Consider the following 12,410-nt stretch of genomic DNA (forward strand, 5'->3'; position numbering starts at 1 on the left):
TTTGTACAAGAATAAAAATATAGCAAAGTCATCGTTGACTATACTGTCATTAATTCCTCTAAATGTTTATCATGCTGTGCTGCTCTAATGATTTTGTAATTTAACAGCTCTTGACTGCTTAAGCATATTCATTGGGTTTGATTGTATGGCTGATTAAAAGTTGAGTTTTATTACCCATACTCAACTATTATTATTTGTTTACTGTTTTGTTTTTCAGAGTATAGGCTGCTGACTGTCCTCCATGACCCTGCCCTTTGTTCGTTTTCTCTTTAGATCGGTCTTTTAATCACAATATGTCTAGCAGCAGTGCTGACCTCTCAGCAGAGCAATTAAATTCTTTAATAAATCCTCTCTTTGTTCAAGCAGATCACACAACTGCTATCAAGGTTAACACAAAAGGCCACAGCTGTCGGGGTCACACCCTGATCCTAAGTCACGTGATCTAATAAATGACTGCTGGGACAACTCTTAATTTTTAAGTGTTAAAAGAATGAGACGGACAAGTAATGGAGGACTCATTGGGCACTGGGCTCAGACTGAACAGAGTCTTACTGTACTGCCATGAGGAGCATTCTGATAACTGAGTGACACATCCACATGACACATCACTGCTTAGAAGACCTTAGAAGATCTAATAAGTTCAGAACCTAGTGGATTTAATAACTCAAATGTAACTCTACTGCGTTTCACAAACAGTAAAAGTAAACTCAAAGGTTTTATTACTCACTTGACTCGTCTACAGCAGCTGAGCCCTGGCGCCAGTCTCCTGATGCACTCTGGGGTGAGCTGTGTTCCTGTCAGGTCAAGCTCTTCAAGTTCTCTACTGCAGCTGATGACAGAGCCCAGCACAGCACAGTCCAGAGGAGACAAAGTTGTCCTACTAAAGTTCATCTTTAAATCCTTCCCAATGGTGTCTCTGATTAATTTCTGATTCTGAGTCTCATAGAGCCACTGACACACTCGCAGAGCTTTACTTTTATCTTGGTCCAATAGCACATCATCATCGTTAATTTTATCTCCACCCTGTAGCACCTGTTCAGCTATCTTCTTCACCCACTCCAGTATTTGCTTTGCTGTCTTCCTCTCAAACTCCCCCAGGATTCCCCCCAGTGTTTTAAACACAGAAGGCCTGGCCAATCCTGCCAAGAATCGAGTTAGAATCTCAAACCGGCCATCTTTACATGAGTCCAGATTCTTAACCAGCTCCTCAACTCTCCCTGATGGACTGAGGTAGAAGGAGCAGGCGGCCATAAACTCCTGTATGGTGAGGTGGTAGAATGTGAATGTTGTGTGTTCCAGAGTGCTTTCTCTTTGCAGGATTTCCTTAAGGAACCCTGAGAGGAATGGAGAGGAAATGGCTGACTGGAGACCAAAGGTAGACATCTGAAACTTATCATAAAACACAAGAGTTCTGTTAGTCACTCCATAGTAAGCCATGTTTCCCAGTTTGACCAGAATCCCCCGCTGGTCCTTGGCTTCTCGCCTGTGATTGGTTAGGATATTGTGAAGAAACATTACAAAGAGCTCTGTGACAGTTCTGGGGGTAGCCCCTCGCTCTTCTTCAGGCGTCATGAAGTGGCTCTTCAGCACAGAGCAGATAATCCAACAGTACGAGGGGTTGAAGCACATGGTGTACAGGATAGCGTTTTCCTCCACATATTGAAAAGCCTCAGTGCCCTGATCAGCATCACCAAAGAACTTCTTAAAGTACATCTGTCTTTGTGCAGGGAAGAACCCCAGGATCTCTACAAATCGATCAACTCTCTCCATGTCCAGGGACTCCAGTGCTGTTGGTCTACTTGTGATCAGGACTGAACAGCCCTTCAGTAATGTCCTTTTGACCAGACTTGTGACCAGGATGTGGACAGGAAAGTAGTCATCTGGGCCTGAGCAGAATTTACTCTGTGTGAAGTCCAATTTGTGTTTATACTCGTCCAGTCCATCAAGTATAAAGAGGAGAGATTCAGGTTTTTTCAGGATTTCTCTCAACTTTGGGTCATTGAGATATTTATAGTGCCTTACAATCAGCCTGGTCAGAGGCATCTGGGGCTCTGTCTCTGTGTCTAATAAGTTGAGCTCCCTGAATTTAAATAGGAACACAAATGCAAACCTTTGGTACTGAGTGCCCCTGGCCCAGTCAAACAAGATCTTTTGGACCATGGTGGTCTTCCCAATGCCAGCCACCCCACTGACCACTACAATGTGGGGGGGTGTCTCACTTCCTGGACTCCTTCTAAAAAGCTGCTCAGTCCAGATTCGCTCACATTTCACTTTTGTCCTCTCTTCCACCAGCTCTGCATGAGTCTTCCCCATCTTCTCAAGTTCATGGTGAGTCTCATTGTAGGTCCGTTTGTACTGACCAATGACCATCAGCTCTGTGTATCGAGTCTCAAAGACCACAGCTCTGGTGTGTGGATTTCCAGTAGAAGCCTGATCTTCCAGAATTCTTGTGGATTCATACACACTACCTCTGTGTGTCTCATGGAGGCCTGAGAATCAAAATGAGAACGAGTGAGGAAACTGAAGAGCAGAATAATTGATAAACTGATGAGCAGAGACAGGACACCAGTGAGTTACCTTTAATATGAGCCTTAATGGGAGTGGGATGGAGACTGGCCTGAATTTCTTTCATGAGATCCGGTCCTCGAAAGGGAATAAGAGATAAAAATTAGGAACTCTAACTTCCTAAAAAACATAGAATTCAGCTTGTAACTCTGAATGCATTCCTTGTCTAAATGTACCAGATGGGCACCAACATGTCAGTCGATATGGCCAAAGTGTGAGGCAAAAACAGAAGAGCATGACAATAATTTGCTTGCTCACATTAGAAAGTCCTGAAAATCACCAAATTCAGAGAAACTGTTATGGTGGGCATGTCAAGTGGCACTCTTACCAGAAAGAGTGACTCATCAGACTGTGCAGTAAAGCAAAGTAAAATTAATGAAACTGAGCTCTATAATATATTTAATTGTTTAAGTAATTCTACATGTGTCCTTGATCCCATTCCTGCATCTTTCTTTATAAGAGTCATTGACTGTGTAATTTTAACAGTACTGGATATCACAAACTACTCATTAGTAACAGACACTTTTCCAATCGTAAAATTATTTATCTGAGTCAAGTGTGAAAGAGAGGGGGTGTGGGTGCAAAACAAATGTTTTTTTATTCTGCAGATACCTTTTTACAGTCCACACACAAAATCCACTTCACAATACTCCACTTCCTCCTCCAGGTGAGCTTTGCCTTCTGCCTCCCGACTCTGACTCATCTAAAGGAGGTTAGATGGCTTCCATTTATATTGGACCCGGGAGAAGTTCCGGTGCCAAGCTATAGCCCGATGGAAGCATTTCCTGGTCAAATGGAAACCCACTGAAACAGAGAGTCCTTCTCCCTGCAGTGCCCACTGGCAGCATCCAAGAACACATGTATTTTGTCAGCGTGCCCGTGTCGATCAAACACAAGAAGCTGTTCAGTTTACTTGTGACTTTACACTGTAGGAAGATAAGTAAATAAATCAAGGTAATTAACATTCAATCTGGCTTTTATATAGCAGCTTCCACCTGCAGCTATAGACATTTTAGTACACGAGTGACTCTCCACTCTAGTGTTTAGATCTGGACGGTGTATGTGCCCCAAAAAGAAGTCTAACTGTATTCACATACCATTGCTCACATACTAAAGTATCAGCAGGCATTTTCCATGGCATCTCACGTGTAATTTGTGAGCATGCCCTTGTCAATCAAACAGAGGAAGCTCTGCAGTCTACTTGTGACTTTACGCTGTAGGAAGATAAGTAAATAAATCAAGGTAAATAACATTCGATCTGGCTTTTATTTAGAAGTAATATATAAATGTTTCTTATGTAAAGACCATCACAAACAGTAGTTTGCACAATACGTTTGTGAACTCTGTAAGCCGTGCTGTTTCATTGAAGGACAGGTGTGGTGAAACGGTGCCATCTTTTACCTTTACGCCTGGTGCAGCTGCATTGTTCTTATATGTGAGTGGATGTTCCTTGTGGGGAGGGCTTCTGTTCTCTTTCTCCGATCTGAATTCACCTCTGTTATAGCTCGTCTTTATTTGAAAAACAGCAGTGTCAGATTGGGGCGAGCATGAACATGACTGAGAGAATAAAACTGAATAAAAAAAATGCTAACCTTTACAAGTACCATACATTTATACAGGCTGTTACAGACTCAGATCAAATGTATGTTTGTATTGTATAATAGTAACAATAAGAGCAGCTCACTACTCAAAACATTTTTTCAGGGACACGTGAAGACTCGAACCGGGGACCTTTTGAATAGGAGACAGCAGCTCTAACCGCTGTACTACCAAAGCAATCATTACAAGAATGTACACTATCCTGATTTTTTTTTTCTCCAGTTATAGTCTTGAATAAAAGCATACTTGTTCTGTTATATTTGTACCTTTCGTGAAAGTGCTTATTTGATATTTGGACTTCAGTCTTCACACATTATACACTTCATGTCAAAATTTTGTCGTTTGTACTAAAACATGGAAAAAGTTTGTCTTTTAGGTATGTACAGTGATCCCTCGCTATATCGCGCTTCCCCTTTCGCGGCTTCACTCTATCGCGGATTTTATATGTAAGCATATTTAAATATATATCGCGGATTTTTTGCTGGTTCGCGGATTTCTGCGGACAATGGGTCTTTTAATTTCTGGTACATGCTTCCTCAGTTGGTTTGCCCAGTTGATTTCATACAAGCGACGCTATTGGCAGATGGCTGAGAAGCTACCCAACTTACTTTTCTTTCTCTCTCTCTTGCGCTGACTTTCTCTGATCCTGACGTAGGGGGTGTGAGCAGGGGGGCTGTTCGCACACCTAGACGATACGGACGCTCGTCTAAAAATGCTGAAAGATTATCTTCACGGTGCTACCTTCTGTGTGCAGCTTTTAAGTATGCTGCACGGTGCTTCGCATACTTAAAAGCTCAAAGGGCACGTATTGATTTTTGACTTTGTTTCTCTCTCTCTCTGCTCCTGACGGAGGGGGTGTGAGCTGCCGCCTTCAACAGCTTTGTACCGGCGGTGCTTCGCATACTTAAGAGCCAAACAGCTCTATTGATTTGTTTGCTTTACTCTCTGTTTCCTTTGAAGAGGAAGATATGTTTTCATTCTTTTAATTGTGAGACAGAACTGTCATCTCTGTCTTGTCATGGAGCACAGTTTAAACTTTTGAAAAAGAGACAAATGTTTGTTTGCAGTGTTTGAATAACGTTCCTGTCTCTCTACAACCTCCTGTGTTTCTGCGCAAATCTGTGACCCAAGCATGACAATATAAAAATAACCATATAAACATATGGTTTCTACTTCGCGGATTTTCTTATTTCGCGGGTGGCTCTGGAACGCAACCCCCGCGATGGAGGAGGGATTACTGTATTCAACATTTCTGTCATCCTACACTTACATAGATCTTTGTAGACACAGAGCACACGTGAAATGCATGTGTTCCAAATAACAAGATATTTTTTAGCCTATACAGTTCTAGGTACCTGACTCCCTGATAAACATGACTTGAGTTGGGAGAGGCTTTTGCACTTTCTACGGCGGTGGGAGGATGGTATAGCAGGCTGCTTGCTGCTTGGGCTTATTGACACATTTACAAGACAAAAGATGCTGAATGGAGAGGTGTGAGCAGATTTAAGGTGCGCCAGGTTTATGAGTTTTTTTGTAAGCTTTGGTAATTCTAGTGTTAAAATTCTCCTCGTTACCCACATTATTATGACTGACCCTCAGAGGGTTAGTTAAAATTCATCTTCAAATTCCTATATTATGTTTTGTATTTAAGGCTAAAGGTTTGGAAAGAAAGAAATATTCAGGTGTATTCAGGAACTAAGTTAACTGATATGAAAGTTAGAATATTTCAGTTTTTTTAGAGACTTCATCAAAGAGTTAGTTATTGCATTTGTATTTATTGCATATTTTTGTAACAATTAGTCATTTTCAAAAATAACTGTGTTAATAGAATGCAATTACATGTACTAGAAGACTGTGTTAAGAACATAAGACCATAAGAAATGTCACAAACAACTTTGAATGTTGGCAGTATGGCTACAGATATGATGGAGAGAAGGAAGTTTGGTATATTGTGTGTACAAGAGACTAAATGGAAGAGAAATAAGTCTGCACTAGGAGTGACGGATGCGTTGAAGGTGGAGGTGGAATTACATCAGGGATCGGCTTTGAGCTCTTTATTTGCAATAGTCATGGACAGATTGACAGACAAGATTAGACAGAAGTCCCCATGGACTATGATGTTTGCAGATGACATTGTGATCTGTAGCGAGAGTAGGGATCAGGTTAAGGAGACCATGGAGAGGTGGAGATATGCTCTAGAGAGTAGAGGAATGAAGACAGGAACAAGACAGAATACATATGTATGAATGACAGGGAGGTCAGAGGAATGGTGAGGATGCAGGGAGTAGAGTTGTCGAAAGTGGATGAGTTTAAATACTTGGGATCAACACTACAGAGTAATGGGGATTGTGGAAGAGAGGTGAAGAAGAGAGTGCATGCAGGATGGAGTGGGTGGAGAAGAGTGTCAGGAGTGATTTGTAACAGACGGGTATCAGCAAGAGTGAAAGGGAAGGTTTACAGGACAGTAATGAGACCAGCTATGTTATATGGGTTGGAGACGGTGGTACTGAGGATGGGTGTGACGAGGATGGACAGGATTAGAAATGAGTACATTAGAGGGTTGGTTCAGGTTGGACGGTTTGGAGGCAAAGTCAGAGAGGCGAGACTGTGTTTTTCTGGACATGTGCAGATGAGAGATGCTGAGTATATTGGGAGAAGGATGCTAAGGATGGAGCTGCCAGGCAAGAGGAAAATAGGAAGGCCTAAGAGAAAGTTTATGGATGTTGTGAGAGAGGACATGCAGGTGATGGGTGTGACTGAGCAAGATGCAGAGGACAGGAAGATATGGAGAAAAATGATCCGCTGTGGCGACCTCTAATGTGAATAGCCAAAAGAAGAAGAAGAAGAAGAATTTCAGTCTCAAGATACTGTACATAAAACTAAAGTGGCTCTTTAGACAGATAAACTGTAACCCAAACTCATTCTTTGTCTTACATTTTGTGTACATGGATGATTTTGAAATTACCAAAACTTTGCACAGCACAATCTGCCGGAGTTATCTCAATGAAAATTGAACTGTCTTGACAAATTTTGAAGAATAAGCGTGCCTAATTTCAACAAAATCAGTTCACAGGGGACTGTGTTGTTTCATATGGACAGACACCTGGGTATACAAACAGGAAGACAGACAGACATGGTGATCAAAAGAGCTACTTCTCGAACTATATTTGAACATGCCTAAAACTGTTTGCAAAAAAGACACAATATGAACCTGAAGAAGGAGGATAGGTCAAAGACAGAGGAGAAAATTGGAGCCTGAGATATTCAGTACAGATTTATAACACTGTCTGTAGGCACCAAGGAGACTCTGTGGTCCAAAAGAGTGAAATGACAAACTAGGCAGAAAATAAAAGTGTGAAATATCATTGATATCAATAAACAGCGGCAGCACCTCACCTATCAAATAGTCATAGTGTGACCCCTAACCCCAGATATGGGCCTGAAATACAAGTTAGAATAACAGCTGAATTTTTGGGAGTAAGGACGACATCCCAGTGTCAGTGATGGGACCTATCTGCTTTGTGTAGCAAGGCTCAGATTCGGGCACACTGAAGGTTTATTGTTTTGTATTGTGTTCTTGTGTCCTTCCTCTGTTTCTGTCTACTGCTTCACTGGATATTCATGGTTTCTTTATGACTCCATCAACTCACCACACTCTGTCACCTCCTTCAGTATTCTTGTCAGATTTGGTGATGGAAATCTTGCAAGTTCTTCAGCTAGCGCTTGCCACAGATTGACCAGCACCATACTATCTTTGTTCATCAAGTCACTGATGAAGGACTCCACACCTGCTACACCATCACGCTCTTCTTTAGCTTTAAATATCTAAAAGGCAGGAAACAGATGTCTGATTTAGATATGAGCACCTGGAGCCTCATTTATAAAGCCTGTGTACGCACAAAAAACACTGAGGAAATGTGTGTACGCAAATTTCCACATAAACATCAAGATTTATAAAAGAAAACATATGTATATTTATGATATCACTGACCCATGTATGTGGAAAATTTGGAAGAAACTTGGAAATGACAAAACCCTTGATCAAGTCAGGAAATGCATTCAAAACAGCTACATGATGACTTGTGTATAATAATTTATATCACCAAGCTTTTATTATAATGTGTGTTGAGGTGACAAACATATTATACCTCAAAAGTGTTGAATATAATGTGCAGACTGTATTGTACTCTACTTTAAGAGGACCAACGCTGCATATTTGCACTGAAGAACAGTTTATATCAGCTGCCTGTTTTCACTTCTCAGGAAACTGGATAACAGGTGAAGAATATCTTGGCCAACCTTCACTCCATCATACCTGCTGTCCTGGAAGCCATTAACCACCAATTTTTGTATGGTGTGGGTGTACATAAGTTAAGCATAACATGTTTTTGACAACATGAAAAGAAAATTTCAGGTCATGCCCATTCCTCCTAATGTAATCAAAGCACTTTAATTCCACTCATATTACAATCAGGGCACCTAAAAAGAATGAAGCTGTTTTTGTTAACTGTGACCTTGCGCATGCATTAATGCACAACTCATTTGTGATGCCAAGACAAAATTTCATATTGTCTAAACTATTCATTGTAACAGCAATCATGTCATTACATGTGCCAAGTAATAGTGACTACCCACTAGATGCTGGGGCCTTACTCATTTCTCACACCTCCAGAATGCAGAGGAGAGGCACTATAATGCCACGCATAATCTTGCACTCTCACTTGAGGAGCACAGCCAGATATTTTTGAATGCAGGTGACAAGATCTCATCATGTCATGTGGGAAGCTGCTCTACCAGCCAATGAACGTCTGCAGCATCATGCCTGTATGATATGTATGAGGTTGATTAACATGTTCATTATATGTATGTTTCAGAGTGGTATTCCAGGTGCATTTGAGGCACATTCATGCGTGCACATTTACAAGGTGATTGGGTTGTAAACAGTAAATTGCACAGTAATGTGAATATAAATCTGATTTTCTTTACCCATACACATTTTTCTGTTTTATAACATGTGTAGATTTTATATTATATATATTATATTTTATTTATGAGACCCCAAGGTAGACGAGCATTATGTCTAACACAAGGAACTTTTGTTAACACACAGTTCTGTTACTGACGGTCAACCTGTTTCCTCCAGGACTTGAAATTCAACCTGAGCACACTCTCTGCTCTCTTCCTCATGTCTGCTGCTCCTTCCCCTCTCCTACCTTGGCCTCATCATTAGTGAGGATATTCTTGGTGACCAGGTTCTGCAGGACACTCCTGATGTCATATTCAATCACGTAGGCCAGGTATGTTTTGTAGTAATCAGTAACTCTGAGGAGGTCATCATAAGAAAATGTATTAACAACTTCAGAAAACGTCTGTGTCAAATCTACAGGAAGAGAAGAAAAGATGGCAAAGGATTAATGATGGAAATCTGGAGACACATGAGTAACAGATCATTCTGACATGGCCACCTACAGCCAACAGTGACTTTGACTGCTGCTGGACTGAATCTGGTTTCCTTCCATTAATTTATTCAATTCATGATGTGGATGAAAACGAGTTGAAAAAGGTTATGCAAAACTGTGATTTGTGAGTCTAATATACTTAAATACTGTGGTGGGCTGGCACCCTGCCCGGGATTGGTTCCTGCCTTGTGCCCTGTGGTGGCTGGGATTGGCTCCAGCAGACCCCCGTGACCCTGTGTTCGGATTCAGCGGGTTGGAAAATGGATGGATGGAAGTTTTGAAAGTCCCTAAAGTCCTACTCTTCACCACACTACTTGGTAATTTATTCCATGTATCTATGGTTCATCCCATGTATCCATGGTAGTTTGTGTGACATTTACCCTTAACAAGTTTTTAACTGTGTCCCTGTGTTCTTGTCGAACTGTACTAACTCCCTTCATAACTTTAAACACTTCAGTTATGTATCCTAATAATTAATACCTCGGGATGGATGCCCGAGTTGCAGTACCAGCAAAAAGTCGTGGGGAACAGTGTGATAAAAGGTAGAATGTGACATCAGAGTTTCTGTTTACTATCTGCCTGTGACAGAAGAAGATCCTACCAGATTGATGTGAGTGCTTCGATGTTTGATGAAGGCTTAATGTGGTGAAGCAAAATGGCTACATACAAAATGCATTCGTGATGTTTTTATATTCAAGCTTCGCAAGTTCCCCATCATAATGACACAATACATTTTAAAGGTCTCACATACCATCTTCTGTGCCGTCTTGTTTGTTTGTTAAATTTGTTTATTGTTTTTTTTTTTTGCACCTTCACAACAGCATCGTAATGTGCGGCAGCGTATTTGAGCCACAGAGAAAAAAAAGTTAGGAACACAGTGAAAAGGTGTATTTTGTGATTAAAGTGGAAATTTCAGCTTAAATCTCGTAGTTTATTTTATCATTGAAGTAGACCGTAGTAAATGTCATCTAAAAACTGACCCACTTGTTAATCGCTACGTGCTTCTGGAGCTTCCTCTTGCATTGACAGCAGCGGCAAGCAGTAATTGCTACACAGAACACATTAAATTTATATGGTGTTCCCTGAATGGAGTTTGCATGTTTTCCTGCTGGGTTTCCACAATGTGCTCCGGCTTCCTTCCAAAGATATGCAGGTTTGGGGATGTAGTGATGCTCAAATGATGCGGCTAGTGTGTGTGTGTGCTTGTGTTCGCCTTGAGATGAGTTGATGCCCCGTCCAGGGATTGTTTCTGCCTCTTGCCCAATGCTAGCTGAAATTGCCACATCCCTGGATTGATGGATTTAATCATTTAACATCCATCCTTTTCAGAGATATTGTGGCAAGGTGTCCTCAGAATTTAATGGGTGATTCAGGCAATTCACAACACAGCGAAGTATAATTAAAGTGATTACGTTTTTATTAATCCTCTCTGTGGTAGACCCTTTCTTATTGACTAAATGATGTGACTGATTTGTTCTTACCAGATAGACTAGCAACTTCTTCTTTATTTCTTCCTATCTTAGAGTAAGCCTGTCCAGACTTCTCTTTGGACTTAGAGCTGTAGAAAGCCATTTGAAGATGTCAAGACGATTGAATATTTGATCAAAGTGGAACCCAGTGTCATCTTCACAGAAGCTCATCTGACTTCTAGATGGTCAAAAACTGTGGACATAAGAAAGATGTTACACTAAGATTAGCAGTTTAAAAAAATTAAAGGAGCTCAGTTGGTAGGCAGTGGCTAAGATGATCTCACAACTGGACTCAATTATCTATGTATTTATACATAAAAGCCTCAGATGAGATGGTCTCATTATAAATATTCAACATATAAACTTATAAACACATAGCAGTAGTCACAGGAATAAAATCTACATCGGGGTGAACATGCTGTTGGCCAAAAAGAAATGATTCAGGAACTTGGGAAATGTTTAAGCATAGCTGTTGGGAGATCTGACTTTAAAAATGGTCCATCCATCCATCCATCCATCCATCCATCCATCCATCCATCCATCCATCCATCCATCCATCCATCCATCCTCTTCCGCTTATCTGAGGTCGGGTCGCGGGGGCAGCAGCTTGAGCAGAGATGCCCAGACTTCCCTCTCCCCGGCCACTTCTTCTAGCTCTTCCGGGAGAATCCCAAGGCATTCCCAGGCCAGCCGAGAGACATAGTCCCTCCAGCGTGTCCTGGGTCTTCCCCGGGGCCTCCTCCCGGTTGGACGTGCCCGGAACACCTCACTAGGGAGGAGTCCAGGAGGCATCCTGATCAGATGCCCGAGCCATCTCATCTGACTCCTCTCGATGCGGAGGAGCAGCGGCTCTACTCTGAGCCCCTCCCGGATGACTGAGCTTCTCACCCTATCTCTAAGGGAAAGCCCAGACACCCTGCGGAGGAAACTCATTTCAGACGCTTGTATTCGTGATCTCGTTCTTTCGGTCACTACCCATAGCTCATGACCAAGGGTGAGGGTAGGAGCGTAGATCGACTGGTAAATTGAGAGCTTTGCCTTGCGGCTCAGCTCCTTTTTCACCACGACAGACCTTTTTAGAGCCCGCATCACTGCGGATGCCGCACCGATCCGCCTGTCGATCTCACGCTCCATTCTTCCCTCACTCGTGAATAAGACCCCGAGATACTTGAACTCCTCCACTTGGGACAGGATCTCGCTACCAACCCTGAGAGGGCACTCCACCCTTTTCCGGCTGAGGACCATGGTCTCGGATTTGGAGGTGCTGATTCCCATCCCCGCCACTTCACACTTGGCTGTGAACCGATCCAGAGAGAGC

The 12,410-nt window shown here is 42.0% G+C and overlaps 1 protein-coding gene across 4 annotated transcripts in view; it reads right to left on the reverse strand.

The window, feature by feature from the left end:
* Positions 1-12,410, reverse strand: part of LOC114641320 (NACHT, LRR and PYD domains-containing protein 3-like) — an 88,619-nt gene that overhangs the window by 55,000 nt on the left and 21,209 nt on the right. For all 4 annotated transcript variants that reach the window (XM_051924978.1, XM_051924981.1, XM_051924976.1 and 1 more), the window contains exons 2-6: positions 11,105-11,285; positions 9,378-9,544; positions 7,815-7,989; positions 2,578-2,643; positions 728-2,489 (exon numbers count right to left, since the gene is read on the reverse strand). In XM_051924978.1, the coding sequence (XP_051780938.1) occupies positions 728-2,489; positions 2,578-2,643; positions 7,815-7,989; positions 9,378-9,544; positions 11,105-11,195 (2,261 nt within the window). In that variant the 5' untranslated portion in view covers positions 11,196-11,285. The remainder of the gene's footprint in view (positions 1-727; positions 2,490-2,577; positions 2,644-7,814; positions 7,990-9,377; positions 9,545-11,104; positions 11,286-12,410) is intronic.

The sequence above is a fragment of the Erpetoichthys calabaricus genome, chromosome 1 (assembly GCF_900747795.2).
Source record: "Erpetoichthys calabaricus chromosome 1, fErpCal1.3, whole genome shotgun sequence".
In the NCBI taxonomy this organism is placed as follows: domain Eukaryota; kingdom Metazoa; phylum Chordata; class Cladistia; order Polypteriformes; family Polypteridae; genus Erpetoichthys; species Erpetoichthys calabaricus.